Raw genomic sequence first — 22,258 nt, forward strand, 5'->3', positions numbered from 1 at the left:
GTATTGTTTGTCTACTGTATCTTGTCTATCCTTGTCCTGGATAGAAGACATACGCACGTCCACACCGGATTCAAGTGATAGCGGTGAGTTTGGGTTTGCCATCTTCCATTTCCTCTACTTCGCTTTCGGCTAAAAGTAACCAAAGGCGAGTATGCTTGAGATCGAAAGGATGAACTGGCTGAGTTTGATTGATGAGCACGAGAAGGAGAAATTGATTTCTCACTTGTTGTCGAGCAAGTGCCATCCGATTCTTTCTCAACATCTAAGTTCGAGTTCGGACAATTGTCGTCCGAGTGGTAAAAGTAGTAGTCACCATTATCAAAGTCAAAGTCACTTTGAACTTCATGGCCTGAAAATGATGATTGTGATCTGTGACTGTCTACCAAAGGATTTTGATGTTGAGGCTGCTGCGCATGACCGATGGGTGATCGTGCATTGTTGTTGTTGATAGCTTGTATTGATGGTGATGATGGTAGTTCACTCGAACATCCAGGTCGGTACGGGTAGTCCTCGTTTCGAACCTTATTTTCGCCTCCGCCCTCCCCCTCTGAATCTTCTTCACCCAGTTCGCAAGGGGATGTACGAACAAATGAATCCGGTGAACGATATACGTCCAAAGATAGTAATCTTGATACATTCATTGCATGAGTAGCCATATTGGCCATTCTGACACCGTTGTTGTTGTTGTGATTATCACCATCAAAGTCAGAGTCAAAGTCTCGGCCTTTTCCTTTTGACAGTGTGTGTAGGTCCTTTGAACATGACTTTGATCGGTCAGACATGTTTTTCTCTGTGAATCATTAGTCGTATGATCCGACCGATCATACCGGCTTTGTGACCAAAATACCGAGAGGAAGACCTTTGATCGAAAGCGAGAAAGATGACCCGCCGGTATAGCAAGCAGGAGCTGATGGATGATGGAAGGCAGTATATGCACTGCTTTCCCATATGATCGGTCAGCTGAATGTTCATCATGCTATGTAGCGAGCTAATCATATGGACCAACGCACCGTACTGTACCTCTCCTGTCTTGACCTGATACTGAGAAGCGGTACTTGCGCAGAGCTGAACACGGCCAAGGAGATTTTGAAATGATTGAGTTTACGAGCCTGTGTCTGTGTGTTGTTGATGGGCCAAAGGACGGTTGCAGAGGGATAGTGGGAAAACCAGAGGATACTCTACTGTAGAGAAGGGGAAATCGATTCTTTGGAAAAAGAAGACAAAGATCAACAGTCCGATCTATTGTGGGTTTTCTTTTTGTCTAAATGATGATTTTTGCGAAGCCAAAGCGATGCAGTGAAAATGATCAAGCGGAAAGGAGATGAATGAATGGCAAGAAGGAGACAAGTGAACGACAGGATCCTCTTCCAAACCAGATAAATAAGGTTGTCGGTAAAAGGGTTAGAGCAGAGCCAAACTTCGTAACCCAGACTACGACGCAACAAAGCTTTGGCTTTGGCTTCGGCTTTCTACTCTTTGGAGCAAGGGTCAAACATCACCTATGATGAGCTTTGTGATATGGAGGATTCAGAAGAAGATGCGTTATTGAAAGTCATCAGTGGTAACGGTGGATCAGCAGATTACAAATATAACATTTCTCACTATCTGTGAAACCATTATAATAAGAATACTAGACCCTCCAGTTACTACAGTAGTCTACATCGGTATACGTCTAATTTCATCCAAACTCCAACCTGCTTTCTTCATGCTTTCCGCACCTAAATCTTTCACTTCTTCGTCCAAGTGGCTATAATAGATTGGAGATTTTGTGGATTAGTTCTCACTCACATACAATAAGGGATAGACGATAGTGAAACTTCGACTTACGTGAATAAAACTTCCTTGAACCCATCCATTATTTCCCTCAACTTAGTTGGGCTATACTCTGATTGATTCTCCAATGAATTCCTTAAAAATGCATCATACTTTTCTAAACCTGCACCAATCCACAACACATCCAGTATTAGGTATTTGGCTTACTGTTCGATTTCGATCTTTTTCGGAATGGGTGACTCACCATCATGTATACCTTTATGTTTCTTTAGATGTTCACCTGATTCCCTTGCACCCTCTTTGAATTGAGGCATCTTCTTAGCTAATACTGGGAAGATATATGTTTCCTGAACCGATAATGTTAGATTGGTGTTGATCTCAAGCGAAAAAAACACATCGTTAAATGAAGCTCACTTCCTATAGAATACAACAGTCAGCATACCCTCCTTTTCGAAATACGTTACTGAAGAACACGAGCAAAGCAAATCAGACTCACTATACGATGATGCATATCCAAATGCGTATACAACTGTTGAGCTTCCCTTAGAAACCTAGGTAAGGTCATTCCTTCTTTTTGAAATCCACCATCTGCCAACTGTTACGAGCGAGACAAAAATCCATTAACAATGCACAACCAATATAAGGTATGATGGGCTCACTCACCGTATACACCCTGTTGAATTCGTATCTGAAATGGGAATGAAACTGATCCATGTGGACTGCCAACCTATCCATACACACATTCATCAACTTTGAAATCGATAGATATCCCTTGATAGGTCCAACTTACCGGTTCCATTCTCTATCTTCTCTTGACGGCATCGTACTAGTCCCAAGCTCTACAGAGGGATTATGTATATTCCTTATCGATGATGCTACTGCAGTCGTCGTCGTCTTGATCCTAGGTAAGGATACAGATATGACCGATCGAAGGTGGCGTATTCCCTTGAGGGGATTGAGTTGAGTGGAGAGGATGACTGAAATTATGAGGAAAACAAGAGCAAAGGCAAGGGGAGATAGATGACTGGTTCTCAATCGGGATCGTGGTCCTTGGGCTGATGTGGTCATACGTTTGTTGACTGTTATGGTCGTTTATCGTAGCAGTCGTTCTCGTCGTTCATGATTTTTATTTTTTCTGATCGACTTTGAAGATTGCTCCTATCGTAAACACCAGCGGGCGGCCAACGGCAAAGTGAACAGTTAGTCAGCAACTTCCGACGGATCTAAGCATGTTGACCCAGCCTGATACTCGCGTGGAGTGGGTTGTGTGGGCGTGTGGCTGATATCTGAGAGGGTGTAGGTGTAGGTGCAACCCTGAAATGAGGTATCGATGCGTAACATCCACCACTACCACTACCACTACCACTCTCGCTTTCACTGCTTTCTGTAGATTAACCTTGATATACCAGTACATCAGCATATATCCGACAGAGCCAACGAAGACACAAATAGCAACATGATCTTGTTAGAGGTAAGCTGATCTAACCGCTCCATGGTGAACTTTCAGCTGATAAATCCCCTTCTACTAGTCACACAGCGTCATCATCAATGATGTACTCACGGACAGGTTCGAGAAGTGAGTTGCGCATCTCCCTCCAGAATACCTTCAATCATTCGCCGATCAGTGGGCAGCCATATCTTCTTGATTGAGATTAATGATCGCTGACATTAGCCTCGTTCGGACTTTCTCAGAGCCTCTCGAGCCGATATCCAATTCGTAGATTACGACAATGTCCGGTTCCACCTATCAACCCCAGAATCCAAAACGAAATTACTCTTGTCGATGGGTATTCAATGTTGGCCCGATCTAGTGAAATACGGTGCGAGAGAACACCTGCAAAATGAATATCAGGGCTACCTGTTACCTCAGGATCAGACTGAACCGGAATACGATGTTAGTCTGGTCATTGATTTGGAACAGTTGCCAGAGGGTAATGGTGAGTGAGACTGTCCTCATGAGATTGGATGTTGGAAACATGATCCTCTATATCCTACTATTCTCAGAATGTGTGTACAAGTGATAATGGTATGCTGATTCCTCTTTGTGAATGATTGTAGAAGATCGTCTCGCCCTCATATCCAAACTCGCCCATCTAAAATCAACCGCAATGTCATCCCCTTTCTTATCTGCTTTCGCCGAGGAGTCAACCCTTCAAGCGAATTATAAAGATGCAGGTGGAGCTCAACAGAAGGACATAGCCGAACAATCAGAGACAAAAGGTGAACTGAAAATTGTTAGATATAGGGAAGAAGAGGCGATATACATCCAAGCTTCCAATGATAGAGTAACGGTGGTGTTTAGTACAGTGTTCAAGGAGGAAACTGATAAAGTATTTGGAAGGGTTTTCTTACAGGTGAGTATGGTGTTTGATCAATTTGATCAATACGACAGAAAGTCATAATTATGAGGAACATCATCATAAGGCGCAATTGTCCTGCAGCACGAAAAGATAGCTAATCTCTTTGAATCCATAGGAATTCGTTGACGCTCGTAAACTGAATGCACTACAAAATGCACCTCAAGTAAGATACTCTAATCGAGAACCACCACTTGAGATTAGACATCTACCTGGATTGCATAACGGTGAAGATTGGGGATACGTCACGTTTGGTGAGTTCGAGTTATCATAGCTACTCCTATCGCTCTGATCATCGCTTCTGAGGATTACCAAATCTTTTCAATACTTTGCCCTGTCATGTTGAGCTGACACTCGCCGTTTGATCCACAGTCTTCTCACCGAGACATTTCGCCAACCCAGCACAAACTCAACAGACCATCGACCGAATCCAATTGTTCCGAGATTACTTGCACTACCATATCAAATGTTCCAAAGCTTACATGCACTCCAGAATGAGATACAGAGTAGCAGAGTTCCTCAAGATTCTCAACCGAGCTAAACCCGAGGTCGCAGCTGAGAGAAGGACCGCGACTGGTAGGACCTTTAGGACGAGATAGGCTATGATCCTCGTTGGTAGTCAGTAGGTAGAAAGAGAATTCAGTTGTAACATAAATGTCTATGGATCAAATGGAGTTGAATTGGAAGAATGTATATATGATTTGGTCCAAACCGATGCGGAACAGATTGCTCTCGGCAAACCATGCTTGCGCTTGTATGGTGATGCACCGCTCAGAATGTCCAATACCACTGGTGTCAATGCTTTCACCGTCATACCGAAGTATTATCCCAATCCAACGAGATAAACAACCGATCATCCTAGTGCCTGTGCATGGTATCGATCAAGGAGTATGACGACATTCCCAACTTGACAACGACACAAACTCAATCTCGATTATATCGTGGAATGCAAACATGCAAACAACTTCGAAGCCAACTGATAAGATAATGGATGGTATGTCAAGTGGATATACAGGGAACAAACTAGTAAAGAGGCGTTCAAAGATATGGTAACATCTGTACAAGGTTTGATGGTCTGGTGATGAAACTGGCAATGCTCACATTACTACTTACTATTCGCTCAATCGCCTGTATGTCGGATGTTTATACATTACATCCTTATATGTGATCTCGTAACAAATTTGGTTAGACTGGTATCATTGAACGCGACAATTGTTTCTTCTGTTCCAATTATGGATGTACCATACCCTATAAGAGTCGGACTGATGATATCCGATTGCTGTTTGTTTTGACTTGTGAGGTATGTGAGATGTGGTGAGGTTGGACCGTCTGATGGGATGTGACACCCATGTTTACGAGCAGTTGTTTATGTTGTAACCACTGCCAGGGTAACCGAGTATGATGTTTCCTATGCCTCTTCACATTTAACGCCGCACAGTAGAGCTGTATTGTGCATTGCCACGTGGCAATATGCGTTGTGTGTTTGCGACTGTTTTTACTTTTTTGATGAGTGTTATGATTCACATTTACCCTAATCCAGCCCACCACCTCTCTCGTGTCTCACCGTACGTCCGCATTTCAGCTATTCAGCTATAAACACTCTCCGTCAATACTCGATCTTCTTTCATCTCCACATCTCTGCATCTCTCTTTGTATCCTCATCCATCCATCCCTCTCTCCCTCTCGAAAATACTCATTCATTGACGACATCGACATCGACATCGATCCCGCTAAAACCCCCATTGAACTAAACTCGACACGAGCCAACACACCGGCAATCAACTCAACTCGACAAACATCCCCGTTACCAACCGTACAAACTTGTTGATCATTCAACTTTAACCTTCACTCTTTCATTCATACACCTCTACTGCAAATCGGTATCATCTTATCAACTCACTCACTTATAACGAACATTTCTTCTTCTTCTCCTTCTTTATCCATCCATAGTTGACGACCTCAATAAACGACACGATACTTCCCATTTGACTTGTCAGTCAACCTTGTTGGTAAACATCATATCTCCCTTATAACCTTTCTTGATCCTTGATCACATACATCCACCATGGCATCTCGAGTAAGTCTCCCGCTCCATCCGTCGATTTGATACATTTTTAATGATACTTATTTACTCGCTTTTCACACTCACAGGCAGCCAACACCCGACGAACAGCTAGTCGAACACGTAACGACGAGAATGCCGCTCCCACTCAAGCTGGTCTCCGAACCAAAACGTCCTTATCTCACCTGGGTCCCGCCCAGAAAGTATCAGTCGCTTCTACGTCTGGTACAGCTGGAGCAGTCAAGAAGCCCGTGGCTGTCAAAGCCGGCGCGAAGAGAACTGCTTTGGGTGGTGTGGTCACCAACGTAGTGAAGGAGGAGCAATACGAAGATGAGAAAAAACCTCGTGGGTCCATTCTCCCCTCGTCGCTCATATGCACCGGCCATGTCCAGTGCGTTGACGTTGTCTGATATCTAGTCAAAGCGATTGGTAAACCAACTACGGAACTCAGACAACCGCTCGCATCACGAACCAACAATGCCCAACCTACTCGACCCATCGCTTCCATCCCCCATCGATCCAAACCCACTTCATCATCCCTATACACCTCTGAACCAAGCCTCAGCGTGAAAAGCGAAGACCCCTTATCTGAGATGGATGTTGATTCATCCAAGTCTACTGCTGCCGCGCAGATGCAAATGCCCATGCAGATGTTGACGGTCGACGAAGAGGCCTACGAGGATGAATCCGAAGAAGAAATGGAGGATGAGGAGGAGGAAGAAGATGAGGAAGATTGGTTGAGAATGTCTGAAGAAGATGCGTACAGAGCTCAAGAACAACTTGACATGATTAGATCAACCTTTAAAGATGATGTGGACCTTTTCGATACTACCATGGTGGCTGAGTATGCCGATGAGATCTTCAACCATATGGAAGTATTGGAAGAGTCTGTTATGCCCAATCCAAGATACATGGATTTCCAAACCGAGATCGAATGGTGAGTATATGCAATCATCATCCTCACCATTAAAATACCTGACCGTCCACTCACACGTTTGTGTTTGATGATTCCAGGACTATGCGAACTACCCTTATCGACTGGTTACTCCAAGTGCACCTCCGATACCACATGTTACCCGAAACCCTATGGATCGCCGTCAACCTTGTCGACCGATTCCTCTCTGTCCGAGTAGTCTCTTTAGTCAAACTTCAATTAGTCGGTGTGACAGCCATGTTCATCGCTGCGAAATACGAAGAAATCTTGGCTCCTTCGGTGGACGAGTTCGTTTACATGACCGAAAACGGTTATACCAAAGATGAGATCTTGAAAGGTGAAAGGATCATCTTGCAAACATTAGATTTCACCGTTTCATCATACTGTTCACCTTACTCTTGGGTGAGGAAGATCTCCAAAGCCGACGATTACGATATTCAGACTCGAACCTTGTCAAAGTTCTTGATGGAAGTTACATTGTTAGATCATAGGTTCTTGAGATGTAAACCTTCGATGATTGCTGCTATTGGTATGTACCTAGCTAGAAGGATGTTAGGTGGTGATTGGGTAAGTCGAATTTGTTACAATTCTCAACCTCACAAGCTGACTTTGGAATGTATATAGAACGAAGCTTTCGTTTTCTACTCTGGATTTACCGAATCGCAATTAGTAGCTGGAGCAAGTCTGTTATGTGAGAGATTGGTCGAACCTGATTTCGAAACTGTTTACGTGTACAAGAAATACGCCAACAAGAAGTTCTTGAGAGCCAGTACATTCGCGAGAGATTGGGCTCAAAACAACGCGGCGACGGCTTTCTAAGTTTGGAGCTTTGTAAGTCAGATTGTCTCATCTTTCCATGAAAAATAGACAGATTTGAAGCTGATAAAGGCTCTTTGGTATTTATCAGGAAGATCGGAAGAAGAAGAATACCCCAAATGACATATTTAGTTGATTTCGCTTGACTAATCGACTTTGAGGAAGATGAAATAAGTTGAACGGAACTAGTCTTTTATTTGATATACATCTTTATCATATTCGCATACCACACATTTCTCGTTTTGTTACATATGGACAATCAACCAAAATCCCCTTTGAACCCTTTATTTCCCTTTCCTGATTCATTTGGATCACTGTGTAGAGTAGATGTTCATATTTCTATTCTATCCTATGTTTCTTTTACCTAAACTTTCTTGGGAGGTGTACGTGTACATACATATATACATGACGTAACTTATCTGTTTATTCGTTTTTTGCTTTTACGAACCTTCTTGGAAATTGGAGAAAGAAAGATGTTATACCTCATATCTCATACCACATACCGCAAATACCGGTATCCTTGATTCGTTATGTTCATCTATTCATGAAGGGCTTGTTCATACTGTCCATATACATGGATATACAACACTTAGATGATGAAGGGCAAAAATGGTTCAACCTCAGGTCTCGGGTGAACAGTCACTTATGACATATAGGATTGTGATTTCAATTTTACACACACGTATGTATTCATGCAGATACGGACTCGTTCCATTGCGTCCTTTGAAATGAGGAGGAAATGAGTGATGGACAGACAAAAACATGTTTCATCTTCATCCTGGACTCGAGTGAGATGATAGGTATACAACACATACAAACAGTATGGAACGGACATCAGCTTGTGGACGGCTATGCAGCAGTATGTCATCGCATGGACTACATTGTACGATGTATAGATCAGACTCAAGAGATCGAATTTGGTGCTGTGGCGAATAAAGTGGCAATGACGATGAGATTGAAGTTCGGACCGATGAAATGAGACATGAACGGTTCTAACATCTTTTTGGAAGATCAACGCAGGTCTGCAGCAGTATACAGCTCTAAGCCTGTGTATCGCAACAAAAATGTTACCGAGATCATGGCTAACCCAGACTAGTCAAAGACAAAGAGGTTTCTATGATACCGACCTGTATTCTTAGGGATCACTATCTTACCAAAGTATTCGTCGCCCTTCCTACCATCGCAGCTTATCCTTTCACTCTTTCCTTCTTTCCTCCCCTCTCTTGTTTTCTGTTGGATCTTCTTGTTTGAATGACTAGATCATACTAACCTCTTAGACCGCTGGACGGCCTATCCCATGCTCCCTCAGAACTTTGCTCCCTCTTTCAATCGTTATCGACCTCTGTACCATCGTTCGCCAGGTGCGAAAATCCCTCTCTTCCATCGTATAAGGCTGGCCCCTCTTTTCTCCGGATTGATCGCTATTGACCATGCCAGATCCAGATTATCATCCTTCCCATCTGTCAAATCCGACATCGACCTCAACCTCAATCTCAATTGCGGGTGGATTACGAAAACGAATAGTAATGAATCCACCACCATCGTTCATACAATACTTGGCATCCATCGCTCCTCCCGCCCCTCCACCTCAATCAAATGGTCCAATGATGATTAATTCGAATGGACAAGCTGTTTTGCTGTCCCCCAACCCGAATTCAGGTTCGAAAGGGGCACAGAATGCCCTTCAACCTCCTACTATCGACGTCGACAATTCCGACAACGATCCATCTGCTGGTGGTAGTGTGAAGGGTGATGGTCAGGTAGTATTGAAAGGTGATAAAGTGGTGTTGGTAGCTCCTACCGAGACTCCTAGTCCCACAACCACTCCTACTCTGACCCCTACGGTGTTTGAATTGGTGTCCTCGGTAGTCGATAGTACTGCGATGGCTTCTTCGGCCATTTCGTCTATTGGTCCTGCCACACCTACTCCAATGTCCATTTCAACGACAGATCCAATGACTAGCACAAGTACAGCTATTACTGTCACTTCCACTCCAGCGACTACTAGTAATGGTATCAGTACGACCTCTACATCTATATCGAGTACTTCCACCTCATCTACCTCAGCTTCCCAATCCTCCACTTCCACTTCCACTGCCAAGTCGTCTCCCGCTTCAGATCATCACCCACCTTCGGCAGGAATAATATTCCTCATTATTCTCCTCGCTCTAGCGATATTCATCGCCCTCGCTTCCCTCCTGCGATACATGGTCAAATCACGTCGATTACCATGTCTGGGTAGATCAAGGAACGACGATGATGATGATGGACTATCAGACTTGGTTAGGGGTTTCGATACTCCAAGGACATTAGGTGGAGGAGGTTATAATCCTTATCTTCATGCTTCTACCTATCCACACCTCTCTGATGTCGATGATAATCAAGAGAAGAGTGAATTGGAAAGACGATCAAGTCTATTTGCTCATCAATCTACTACAAGTGCTAATGGCAGATCACCATTCTTACACACCCAATCACAATCCAACTCTCCAATCGGATATAATGGGAGTATGGACATGGATATACCGGATTTACCTATTCCACCACCTATAGCTCACGGTATGGGGACGAGTACATTACCTCATCATTTGTTAGGTGAGACGGGTCCGTTGGAAGTGCGCAATGCAGTACCAGGTGAGATGGACGAGCATGAGCATGAGCAAGAGCTTGCGCAAGATGAGAGAGAAGTAGAGGGGATAGATGGGTTGGTAGGATTGGTAGGATTGGGTTTGGGTCAAGGTAGTCCGAGATTCCTGGGTGTTAATGGTAAGTAAATCCTTCTTTTTATTCCCTAATCCAATAGAATTGTTCGTCTCATTTTACTGATGGCTTTGATTTGATTGTAGGAAACGGTCTACCTGTACCTTGGTCTACACCCTTACCTCCCCGACCTTCATCAATCGATTCATTCGATAATCATCAACTCGACCGGAACCTACATCCTAATCCATTCGGATCATCTTCCACTTTATCTGCCGCTCAAGCACCACCCTTGGGATTCCCCTCACCATCCCTATCTCACGATTCGTTAAGTCTTCCTCAGAGATCTGCGACTTGGGCTAGTAATTTGAGGAATACATTGTATAACGCTATTTCAGCTGCTAGAGTACCTACCGTCGGTTCGACCGCCGTAGGATACCCAGGGATGGGAGATGAAGATAAGTTTACTAGGACTGTGAGCGTCGGGAATATATATAGGAACGCATCTTCAAGGAGGAAAGCCATACCATCGTTTGATCTGGAGAAAGGTTTGAAAGTAGTTGACGAGAAAGATGATATTGACGATAGAATGAAGAGTGACGATTCGTCGTCTACTTTGAGTATTCCTCGGAGACCTGCTGGAGCTGGAGAAAGATTTAAAGGGTATTATTCGAGATCGAAAAGTTCAATGACAACCACTACGTTTTCGGTTGATGGAGATGGAGAAGAAGTAGAGGAAATGAGACCTCCTACTAGGATGGCTGGTGGGGCGAGAGCAGCAGGTGCTAGAACAGGGAGTTTCGTGATTGTCTAAATAAGATATGTACTTGGAGTGTAGTTAGTAGTGTTTAACATTTGATCTTGTCAATAGGAATATACGGTAGCTTGAGCGGAGAATTGGATTGGAACCCTATATACTCTATTATTTTGTAGCTTTTTGTATAATTCAGTCTGGGATGATGACATGCATAGAATTCGTTACTTTGTATATCGTTTATTGTCAATCGTTAATCTAACAACAAATCTTTGAATCAGTACACAACGATCTCATTCAACGATATAGGATAGCGTAGAGGATGAATGAACACTTCGTGTTTTACTATAGAGATAGGATATAACGACCCGACTCACTTCATAATCTAAGTGTAAACCAAACTACCACCCCTCTTTCTTCCTCTCCTTCTACCGCCATAGATTGGTTATACTCTTCCCATGATTTATCGCCTTTCAATCTAACTTCACCTTTATATTCCATTCTCAAACCCCTCTTTTCCGCGGAATGTATGAATCGCTCTAGTGGTCCTCGGCCGGTATGCAGTCCAGCTGTGATATGGGTTATACCGTCCTTTGCCATGAGGGAGATAATGGAGTCGAGGAGTATCTGATGGGTGGAGGTGGTCCATAGGACATCTGCGGCTAGGATGATATCGAATTTGGTTCTGGTAGTTTGATTAATTGTATGACCATCTTCCTCATTCTGAGCGTCGATCACTTTCGACCCGAGTCCATTTGACTTTATTAATTCTGGTGAGATGCACTCTACTAGATCATCAACACTGTCTCCCCAACAATGACCTTTCACCTTCCACCTATCCTGGTTATTCTTCGTATTATTCGTTCTGAAATTGTCTTCTAAAACATCTAACACTTCTTTCACCCCATAATCTGTCGATACGATCTTCTTCACTCCCCTGATACTGGCAACTATACCAGGTAACCCAGCTGCTGAGCCTAATTCCACCACATGTTTGTTTTCTACATCTACCGTTCCGAGGGAGATCAGATCGGCAAGGTAGATTGATGATGGCCAGATGAGTTGGGCTTGAAGAGTGGTGTAGAGCGATGAAGGTGGTGAAGGTATTTTGAGCGTTATCGCTTGTGGATCTTGGTGATGGGCATCCGAGATAGGTGGATTGTAAGTGAAATACCCATTGTGATCCGGTGCAAAACCTATAGGAGGGATTGAGAATAAGGATGATAGGGATGTATCGAATATGTCTGTTGGATCTTCTTCTTCTTCTTCTTCCTCAATTCGTCCTGCTTTTGACATTCCGAGAATGCGCAGACGTCTTGCTTGATTGTTCACAGTTACAATATGGCAAGAAGAAACGTCGTCTGTAGCTAATTTACAACTTAGCTTGATCTTGGTGGGAATCTCGAGACAACCTCAATTACGTAAAAATGGTTTCGCAGTGGCCAACAAGATGCATCTACATATAGGCAAGTTCGATGAAGTTGAATGTGCATGAATGATATTCTATATATGATAAGCAGTATATACCAGCCTTTTCAAGAAGCTCATAGAGGGTATACACCTAGGACAAATTCGTAATGGTCATTTCACTTCGCAATAAGTTTCGAAATATCTGCAATAGTGTACCGTTCCTGCCAAATTACATTCAGATATTTTACCAACCATAGTAGCCCGGCTCGAGCTCATCTTCAACACCATCCCCCAATCCAGCATCAGAAACCTCACTAGTCCGACCAGCCACTCCCGCTCTGACTTGACCAATTGATCGCTCTTCCCTATGCTTTCTGGCGTCATCTGATCTTTGTTCCATTCTGAATCTATGACCATCCTCAAGTTGTTTTTCCAACTCGGATATTCGCTGTGTGAGAGTTCCATTCGCATCAAGCATTTCAACGACTAAAGCTTGTTGGTCTAAAAGTTTGTCGTTCAATTCTTTAATCTCCTTATTTTTGAGATCTGCGATTTCTTCGATCTTAGACAGAGTCCTAAGGTGATCTTGTTTCTCTTGTAACAAAGCTTGTTCCAATCTTAAAGTAGTCATTTGCGTCGTCATGTTGATCATCAAAGTAACTCGACGCCGAATCATCATCTTCTCCTTCTTCTGGCATTCCGAAAACCTCTTCTTGGAATGACGATGCGTTGTCTTTCCAATATTTCTCATCTTTCTCCCTTTGAAGCATTCTGATCCTGATTTTCAGATCATCTATTTCGCTTTTGAGGATCTTTACTTTTCTTGATGCAGAATTATCTTTCAAGTATCGTTCACGGCTCTTCTCCGTCTCATAGATCAGTTCTTGAGGAGGATCATCGAATATGATAATCTTCTGAAGATTGTCGTTGTGGTGTTTCCCGTTGTTCTCACTCCATCCCTTAACTCCTGTATATTCCTCGAAGGGGTTCATTCCCAATTCAATATCACATCCAAGTATGCGTTCATCTCTATAATCTTGAGTTCGAACCGTACCTGTATCGCGATGGGTATTTCGCAGTGATTTGATCTCCTCGGATTGGTATTTCAAGCTTTCTCGATAATCTTCGTTCTCTTCTCCACACGCTGTGATGGATCTCTCCAAATCATAGATTTTGGATCGACAGATCGTCAACTCGTCAGTGAGGTCGGCAATGGATGGTGTTGCGTGGGGGACATTCCCCGCGATATCGTGATTGTCGTCTTCGTTGTGCTCGTTGGAGATGAAAGCCGGAGTAGGACTTCTTACAATATCGTTAATAGTGGTATCGCCTACCAGAATGGTCGCGTTCGAGGAAGAAGACGGGTTTGCGAGGATTATTGATTGGGGTGGGAGAGGACCACAATCAGTGGTTTGGATGTGTGGAACCGAATTCGAAGAACACAATTCAGGATGGAAGTCTTCTCGACTGAGGATGGGATTGGTATGATTAGGAGGTGAATCGACCTGCTATTGAGTAAATCGAGACACATCAGCCATCAAATACAGGTTTAGGTTTTTCCGTGTGTGTTGATCATAGGATATTCACCAAGTCATCGTGTTGTTGCTCTTTGGGAATGCATGTCTGACGAGGATATCAGTGGGCATGAGGTGATATGGAGTTAGAAACGGTACTTCAGGTTAGTGAGTAGTGTTTCTGTTTGATAAGAGAGAGTAAGAGAAAAAGAAGAAAGAAGAAAGAGAAGAGAAGAAGAGAAGTTGAAACTCGAATGATTGTAGCGTTATATATCAGCAATGTGTGATTGTCGATGCACGTTGCAAGTCAGTGTGGTGACACGAGGCTGCCTCATGTTTTTCTCTCCCTATGGATCTGTTGTACTGTACAATACAACAGATCAGATCCAACATCTTGATGGGTGTCCGTGCAAGCATATAGTAAGTACCACAGTAGGTGATGAGGTGCCGTGATGCCACACACGGCGTTTGTGGGAATGACGAGTCCTCACCAGGCAGTAGTGCCACAAGTCGCGTCAGATCTCGTCTCTCCTCTCCAATACTGTTTAATTTTGAACTACACTTTGTGTCAGGTGTTCGAGTTCGAACCTTGCCACCAACACACCAACACATATCACGCACCTTATCTACTCGGAAATTCTTTCCACCTCTTTCTGCATCCTTTCATATCCCTTCATCTCATCCACACTCACTGAATCATCCGCACAATGTCTCAATCGCAAAATATCCAAGGCCGAACCGACCCTTCTCTTGACGTCGCCCCAACCCCTCAGAACACCCCTCTCGACACTGGCGTGTTACAAAACAGACCCGCCAACCTTGGTCAACCCACCGTGGAGACCCTCGCTGAAGGTGAAGAGTCCGATGGGGATGATGATGCCGAGGATGTAGGTGGGGCCAATCCTGCTAGCTTGTTAGCCAAGGTGAGTTGAGTCGTCTGGTCTGGAAAATTTCGGTTGTATATCAAATCGAGAGGGAACGTGCGATGTGAGGAGGCATGTCCTTTTACAACGAAACATGTTTGTTGGTGACGAGTAGAAGATGGTTTAGGCGAACTGATGAGTATTCGAGGGAGGTGGCGAGGACATGAATTATCTGAACTTCTCCTTGCATTCATCGTCAGCCCAATCATTATGGCTTAATTGGACGAATGCCTCAGAATTGCTATTGCGCAATCTTGCTAACATGATCTCCCTTCATACAGAACCCCGCTCTTCTCGCTCTTGCTCAATCCAAACTCGATGACTTGATCGGTACTTCCTCAGGATACATTGAATCCCTCCCTCCTGCCGTTAGAAGAAGGATCGACGGTCTCAAGGGTGTTCAAGTCGAACACGCTAAGATCGAGTCTGAATTTCAAATGGCCATTCTCGAATTAGAGAAGAAGGTGAGTTATTAGTTGACATAGTGATCGCGATGTTGACAACTCATCAACTGTTGGACATGCTAGTTCCTCGGTAAATTCGCTCCTCTTTACGAACGACGAGAAGCCATCGTCAGCGGTAAAGCCGAACCTACCGAAAACGAAGTAGAAGCCGGTAAAGCTTCCGACTCAGATGATGAGGATGACGAGGAAGAGGAAGGTGCTAAAGTTGAAGAAGTCAAGGATGAAAAGGATTCAAGTGATATCAAGGGTATCCCAGAATTCTGGTTGACCGCTTTGAAGAACCACGTCCCTATCTCGGAGACTATCACTGATTCCGACGAAGCTGTGAGTGTGCCTCCTCCCCCCTCTCCCCCCTTTCACGACCAAGTTGAAATGCACTAGCTGATGATGGGGTACTTTTATAGGCCCTCAAATCCCTCTTTGACATCAAACTCTCTTACCTCGAAGCTGGTCAACCAGGCTTCAAGCTCCACTTCATCTTCGGTCCTAATGATTTCTTCGAGGACACCGAATTGACCAAGACTTACTACTACCAAGTAAGCTGGATTTTCACTTGCTCTCGGTGCAGCAGCTCACTTTCCTCAATTACAGGAACAAGTCGGTTACGGTGGTGACTTCGTCTACGACAAGGCCATCGGACACGAGATCAAGTGGAAGGAGGAGAAAGATCTTACCAAGAAGGTTGAGATCAAGAAACAACGAAACAAGAGTGAGCTAGCAATGCTCTTTTGAGATTGTTTGCGATCATTTAGCTCATTGTGGTCCCTGTTGTAGCTACCGGCCGAACCCGAGTGATCAAGAAGGTAGTTCCCACCGACTCATTCTTCAACTTCTTCAAACCACCTCAACCACCCACCCCTGAGTCTCTCGAATCATCCGACGTCGATGAAGATGAGCTTGAAGAGCTCGATGCCAGACTTGAGACCGACTACCAAATCGGTGAAGACTTCAAGGAGAAGATCATCCCTCGTGCTGTTGATTACTTCACCGGTAAAGCGTTGAGATACGAAGGTGATTTCGAAGATGACATGGATGATGATTACGAGGATGAGGATTTCGATGACGATGATGATGATGAGGTAAGTGAGGTTCTCTGCTCACATGTTTCACTCTGTCGCTTGAAGCAGAACCTTTGAACTGACGTATGGAAAATTTGACTAGTAGGATGACCAAGGTCAAGGCGGAGATGCCGCTGCTGCGAACCCTGACTGTAAGCAACAGTAGGTAAACATGAGATTATAGGATGAGAGGAAGATGGGTGTTTTGAACGGAAGACTTCGTGGAATACAGAGAAAAAAGGATTTTCTTCGCAGACTCTTCCATTAAGAAAATACAAATAACATGATCATGATTTTTTTTTGCTATCCCTTCACAATAATATGTTCTCCCGTTTACCTTTCTGTTCATACATTTCCATACCTCAATGATGCTCTCGATGTTAGAATTTCCTTCCAGCATCACCAGCTAGCAGGCCAAATAAGCATGACCATTGAACCTTGATGCACTGATCGCATGCCTGATCGTTCAAGACGTGTATGCATGTAAAGCTTTGTCATTGGGCTACGTGATGGAACTGTTGAGTATGGCCGGTACGACGTCGGTCACAGAATTGACCGAATGCGTAAACTGTGACTGTGTTATGCGTGTCCTTTTCACGTCGCTCGTCATTCACACCCACCTTTGTACTTTGATTTCATTTCAGACCATCTTCTTATCATCCATCATCATCTCACTTACAACTAATGTTCATACACGTCGTGTCTAAATAGACCGGCATATACCTCGTCACTCCTTATTGGTCACAAAAGCATATCATCCTACGCGCCAAGCTAACTTCAAGGTCCAGGTCCATTCCGGCCTCTTCCGTCATCTGTCCATTCCACTCATACATCCTTATAATCCACCCTCCTTCCCCTCCTTCCCCTCCTTACCCTCATAAACACTCATCAACATGGGCTGTATACCATGCACCAACCTCCAACCCGAGGTCGCCCATCTCAACGCATGTTATCCACCTTCCAAAGCTCTCTTAACTTCCGGACCGGAATATAGACCACTTTCTCAAGACTTATCGAAATTGACCTATTTCGCGACCAACAAACCATCCAAGCTAGCCCGTATAGGAGAAGAACTAGAAAAGAGAATATCAAAGGAATCGACCAGATCTTCAGGTGGTTATGCGAAATATCGCGCAAGCTTGTTAATATCCTTGGCGATACTCAGAGCACTATTAACGGAATGTAAGAGGGATATATCACTCATTGGGAAATCGGCATTGAAATGTATCAACTCGGCATTAGACGTTATAGTATATCAAAGATCGAATGAACTAGATTTAGAAGTGGTTGGAAGAGCTTCAGCAGCTTTCATCGCTTTTACGACATTTACAGATGGAAGCTTAATTGGGATAGATGAGAATGTCACCAGAACCTACCTCGATATATTACAGAAGTTTGGGAGAATGGCTACTTTTGTTGAAATCAAGGAGAAACCAGATGAAGATAAAGAACAAGAGAATAGGACTAGACTGTTAGGTCTAGCGGGATTGAACGGTGCTATTCTTTCAGATTCACTTTATTCATCCAATACCGAGTTCCCCAAACAAATCTCAATCCTCCTACCACCTCTGCTTATCAATTTGTTCGAACGATCCACTTCAAATTCGATAGAAGAATCGAAAGTGCAAAGTGATAAAATAGAATCAGATTATGGTTCTTCAGATCAATCACCATTCTTCAATGAATTCTCGGCTAAAAGACCCTTAAATGCTAGAAGAGCACCGAGTCTGCACGCTCATATACCTGGTGAGAAGGGACCAACCAAGAAGGATGTATTGAGAACGACTTTGAAATCTTTTCATTCGCTGGTACAGCAATCCAAAATATCACAGGCTACTATGATTATCGATCAGATCATTGGTTTCTTAGATAAAGATAGGAATACAGAAGATGGTTGGAAGGATTTAGAAAGATGTTGTTGGTTAGCTGAGAAATTGACCGCTTGGATAATTTTGCAATTTAGATTCGTGGTTCCCACAAGACTTATAGAAGTCTTGATTGATCAACAAAACCTTAAGGAGCCTACCGCAAAGAATACAACGATATTATCAATGGTAATTACCATTCTCAACTCGACTACTTCCTTGGTTGGTTTGGGAGTGTCCGATCTGTTGGGTAATCTGATAACGCTAATTATCAGACGGATCAAATTCGATCAAAGGGATTCGTTATTACCTTCATTGGTATCTTGCGTTTCTGCCTTGGGAACACATATATACTATGCCGACCAGATTAACGATATAGTAGAGGAGATTTCGATCAGAATAGCAGACATCAATATAAATGATAAACATCGTTCGGAGATAATTAGGGTATTGATCAATTGCATAATTGGAGTGATGATCACTGCCGATCAAGGCGATTTGAAATTATCAAATGGTGGATCATCATCTAACAATGATTCGGTTGAGGTCAGCGGAGGAGGAGGGGGTAAAGGTAAATCGAAATCTACCATACCTCTCACCCCAAGTATATCAGAAAATCAAAATACTCCCTCTCTACAACGAATTCACAATAAATCCTCAAGACGTAATTCGATCTCACCTGAAGTATGGCAAGAGACTCTACCTCTCCTTTGTGAATCCGATTACGCAGTTAGGATAACCTATGCGAGAGCGTTGTTATTGTTCTTAGAAACTGAATTACCAAGAGGATCAAGCACAAATAATAATAAATCCGGATCGGACTCTTCGATATATAGATTCTGTCATGCCCTCAATGCTAGTATCTATACGTTACTCATGTCCAATTGTCTTGGTGCTGGAGTGGTGGATGAACAATCTACGTTACCTAGTCCTGAAGTTGGCACGATCACTCCTTCGCTTGTGCCCGACCAGCACACCATAAACACTGCGGATGAACAGCCACAGAAGAGTGGTAAAGATGAAAGAGATAGGAATGGATCTGTATCAGGGAAAGAAAAAGAAAAAGGCGTATCATTCAATCTGATCTCGCCTACTCCCAACTCTGCTTCAGGTAATGGCAATTCTCCAGCATCAGGTAACGTAACTCCTACAGGGAAGAAGGGTAATACCAGACCGACTCGTCGACCATCCTTACCTCTTAATAGACTTCAATCGTATGTTACTCTGAATTCATTCGACAACGTCGCTACTCCCTTGGACTTCTCTTGTGCCCTTACGATCCTCAAGGAGATCTTTGAGATTCAACCCATACCTAGCTTGATCACGAGTGTACCGATGTTATTGGCCTTGGACAAAGATGCGGGTAACGAGTTGACGCGGAGACCTAATGATGGAAGGAATGGATCGTGGGTGTTGGAGAGGAAAAGAGCTATTAGGGAATTGGTCTGTATGGTCTGGAAGGTAGTGGGTGAGAAATGGGGTGTGGGTCAAATACAGGATATTGCTCAAAAGGTATGTCATGCCATTCCACAGTACAGATACATAAATGTACGTTGCTGATGGAGATGGTTGGAATAGTCCCTAGTATCTCTCCCTGAACCATATGTGATACCACCCTTACCACCATACGCACCTTCATCCAACCTTGACCTTCCCGAAACGGCCATATCGTTCGTACCCCACATGATAGAGGGTGAATCCTCCTCTGCTTCCAAACCCCTTTTAGACCCCAAGGTGCTATTGACTGCTTTGACTGGGTCGAGCAATGTACAAAGTGCTACTGGGAGAGATGAGGCTGGACTGAGGAGGAGATGGGAAGTGAAATGGAGTGTGGAGAATGCAGTGAAGGATTGTAAGTTTAGTTCTCTGAGTGAGACTCATCTTAAAATGCTGTCTTTTGTGGCATAGTACATGAGTGTTTGTGAGAGGCTGGTTACTGATATTGATTTGATATGCTACGCTCAGCTATCGAACGTTTCTCCTCAGGGCATGTCCGACCTGAAGATCAAGAGATACACAATGAGATCGCCAACGTACTGATGAGTATGAATAACGGATCGTATCAGTCTTTCGGGAATGGTAGTGCCACAGGAGGACATAGACCGGGAAGTAGGACTATCGATGTAGGTGATTTGAGAGAGGCTTTGGGTGAGTCTATCATCTGTGGAAGACAAGGAAAGCGAAGCTGAATCGGTCTTGTGATATCAGGCGGTAAAGTAGATGATTTAACCAATAATACATCTTCTCCGCCATCAGTAATTTCATCTGCTTTTTTGACTCAGGAAGATCAATCACATTTATCAACGGCTTTGCAAAAATCCTTATCGTCAAAGGGTCTATCGAGAAGTGCAAATAATCAAGATGTTAAAGAAGTTTTGAAAGATATCTTCAAAGATAAGAAAAGGTCTAGTACGAATTCGACCAATGGACCACACGCTCATAGAGTTAGGACTGTTTCTGCTGGATCCGGATTGGGTCAAAAGGTGACAAACGGGGATGAGCCTGAATTAGGCGGCAGGGTGGAAGGGAATGTGCATGGGAAGGGAGACGAGGGTGGGATTGTGGGTGGGAAGGATTTGAACCTTGATTTGGGCAAGGTCGTCGCGTAGAAACAAAGGAATAAAGTAAAATCCAAGTGGTTATTGGTGAATGACAATCGGGTTTCATTCCTTGAGTTGGTTTTAGCATCAACATCATCATTACAGCAGTATATTTATGTGGACTTGATTTCCCGTTAGGGCCACAAGATGCATTCTATATGCAATGCATCAATACTCTCATCTATTGGAGATATGAAAACTCTATCCATACAGTACTTGGCAATAATGAAAATTCTATGATTAGTGGACGGTCGAAGCTGAATCGGGTAATCTTGAGTTGATGGGATGATGATTTTGCGATCTGCGATCTGATGTCATCTTACGTTGATCGTCGATCGTCATGAGTACAGTAGCACATCATGTAATGTTCTGGTATATGTATATATATGTATCAATGAACGCACATGTGTCGAATTTCTACTGCATTATTTACACCTACATTTTTCATTGTTTGAAGTAACCATAACATAAAGTAAACCAATAGTCTAACAATATGTCCGAAGAATTGAAAAAGGGAGATGAAGTCTCATGGAACTGGGGAAGTGGTCAGCCATGTGAGCAATCACTTCTTACTCTACTTTTCTAGATACAGTGTTATACTCAGTGTGGCTTATACGTTTTACGATTGTCGTAGCTGGAAAAGTAGCAGATATAGTAGAAGAAGGTAAAGCCGAAGTTAAATCAAACAAGGGAAATACGATCTCGAAGAACGCTTCGGAGGATGATCCTGCTGTGGTGATTGAACGATCTGGGGTGAGCATCGAATCAAATCCATTGCATAAACTATAGGAGATTATAATAGCTGAGCTGATGGGTTTGGTTTCACAGAATAACGTTGTGAAGAGAGCGCATGAGTTGAATGAAGTTGAGGAGTAAATAGAGAAGAGGTTGTGATAATAGAAGATTATCTTGCATGTATTGTATATACAAGTCAAAGATCTGTCCTGTAGCATCCTTTCCTTGCGCCGTGGTTATTCAGACATCCTCGTGTGCACTGTACTCATTCATGCAATGGATAGACGAAGGAT

The 22,258-nt window shown here is 43.5% G+C and overlaps 10 protein-coding genes across 10 annotated transcripts; 6 read left to right on the forward strand and 4 right to left on the reverse strand.

The window, feature by feature from the left end:
* Positions 1–70: 70 nt before the first annotated feature.
* Positions 71–665, reverse strand: I203_104647 (uncharacterized protein; the record flags this gene model as incomplete). Its single annotated transcript, XM_065517579.1, has 2 exons — positions 71–129; positions 224–665. 2 exons carry the CDS (start codon positions 663–665, stop codon positions 71–73), a joined length of 501 nt encoding a protein of 166 aa, XP_065374397.1.
* A 991-nt stretch (positions 666–1,656) lies between these two features.
* Positions 1,657–2,595, reverse strand: I203_104648 (uncharacterized protein; the record flags this gene model as incomplete). The annotated part of the gene is made up of 6 exons (XM_019143764.1): positions 1,657–1,747; positions 1,828–1,936; positions 2,018–2,120; positions 2,270–2,368; positions 2,437–2,500; positions 2,564–2,595. The coding sequence occupies 6 exons, from the start codon at positions 2,593–2,595 to the stop codon at positions 1,657–1,659; spliced, it is 498 nt and encodes a 165-aa protein (XP_019006813.1).
* A 634-nt stretch (positions 2,596–3,229) lies between these two features.
* I203_104649 (uncharacterized protein) lies at positions 3,230–4,729 on the forward strand (the record flags this gene model as incomplete). Its single annotated transcript, XM_019143763.1, has 6 exons — positions 3,230–3,244; positions 3,303–3,349; positions 3,466–3,710; positions 3,832–4,127; positions 4,249–4,384; positions 4,503–4,729. 6 exons carry the CDS (start codon positions 3,230–3,232, stop codon positions 4,727–4,729), a joined length of 966 nt encoding a protein of 321 aa, XP_019006812.1.
* Positions 4,730–6,195: 1,466 nt separating this feature from the next.
* On the forward strand, positions 6,196–7,945 carry I203_104650 (uncharacterized protein; the record flags this gene model as incomplete). Its single annotated transcript, XM_019143762.1, has 5 exons — positions 6,196–6,207; positions 6,282–6,537; positions 6,610–7,129; positions 7,207–7,693; positions 7,751–7,945. 5 exons carry the CDS (start codon positions 6,196–6,198, stop codon positions 7,943–7,945), a joined length of 1,470 nt encoding a protein of 489 aa, XP_019006811.1.
* Positions 7,946–9,372: 1,427 nt separating this feature from the next.
* On the forward strand, positions 9,373–11,456 carry I203_104651 (uncharacterized protein; the record flags this gene model as incomplete). The annotated part of the gene is made up of 2 exons (XM_019143761.1): positions 9,373–10,708; positions 10,789–11,456. 2 exons carry the CDS (start codon positions 9,373–9,375, stop codon positions 11,454–11,456), a joined length of 2,004 nt encoding a protein of 667 aa, XP_019006810.1.
* Positions 11,457–11,774: 318 nt separating this feature from the next.
* I203_104652 (uncharacterized protein) lies at positions 11,775–12,692 on the reverse strand (the record flags this gene model as incomplete). The annotated part of the gene is made up of 1 exon (XM_019143760.1): positions 11,775–12,692. One exon carries the CDS (start codon positions 12,690–12,692, stop codon positions 11,775–11,777), a length of 918 nt encoding a protein of 305 aa, XP_019006809.1.
* A 358-nt stretch (positions 12,693–13,050) lies between these two features.
* On the reverse strand, positions 13,051–14,452 carry I203_104653 (uncharacterized protein; the record flags this gene model as incomplete). Its single annotated transcript, XM_019143759.1, has 3 exons — positions 13,051–13,423; positions 13,473–14,314; positions 14,435–14,452. The coding sequence occupies 3 exons, from the start codon at positions 14,450–14,452 to the stop codon at positions 13,051–13,053; spliced, it is 1,233 nt and encodes a 410-aa protein (XP_019006808.1).
* A 575-nt stretch (positions 14,453–15,027) lies between these two features.
* On the forward strand, positions 15,028–16,931 carry I203_104654 (uncharacterized protein; the record flags this gene model as incomplete). The annotated part of the gene is made up of 7 exons (XM_019143758.1): positions 15,028–15,243; positions 15,525–15,707; positions 15,771–16,031; positions 16,112–16,243; positions 16,299–16,416; positions 16,482–16,786; positions 16,872–16,931. 7 exons carry the CDS (start codon positions 15,028–15,030, stop codon positions 16,929–16,931), a joined length of 1,275 nt encoding a protein of 424 aa, XP_019006807.1.
* Positions 16,932–17,658: 727 nt separating this feature from the next.
* On the forward strand, positions 17,659–21,239 carry I203_104655 (uncharacterized protein; the record flags this gene model as incomplete). Its single annotated transcript, XM_019143757.1, has 4 exons — positions 17,659–20,142; positions 20,209–20,482; positions 20,596–20,778; positions 20,839–21,239. 4 exons carry the CDS (start codon positions 17,659–17,661, stop codon positions 21,237–21,239), a joined length of 3,342 nt encoding a protein of 1,113 aa, XP_019006806.1.
* Positions 21,240–21,723: 484 nt separating this feature from the next.
* I203_104656 (uncharacterized protein) lies at positions 21,724–22,106 on the forward strand (the record flags this gene model as incomplete). Its single annotated transcript, XM_019143756.1, has 3 exons — positions 21,724–21,784; positions 21,865–21,983; positions 22,059–22,106. 3 exons carry the CDS (start codon positions 21,724–21,726, stop codon positions 22,104–22,106), a joined length of 228 nt encoding a protein of 75 aa, XP_019006805.1.
* Positions 22,107–22,258: the final 152 nt, after the last annotated feature.

Source organism: Kwoniella mangroviensis (genome assembly GCF_000507465.2).
Source record: "Kwoniella mangroviensis CBS 8507 chromosome 1 map unlocalized Ctg01, whole genome shotgun sequence".
Taxonomy (NCBI): Eukaryota; Fungi; Basidiomycota; class Tremellomycetes; order Tremellales; family Cryptococcaceae; genus Kwoniella; species Kwoniella mangrovensis.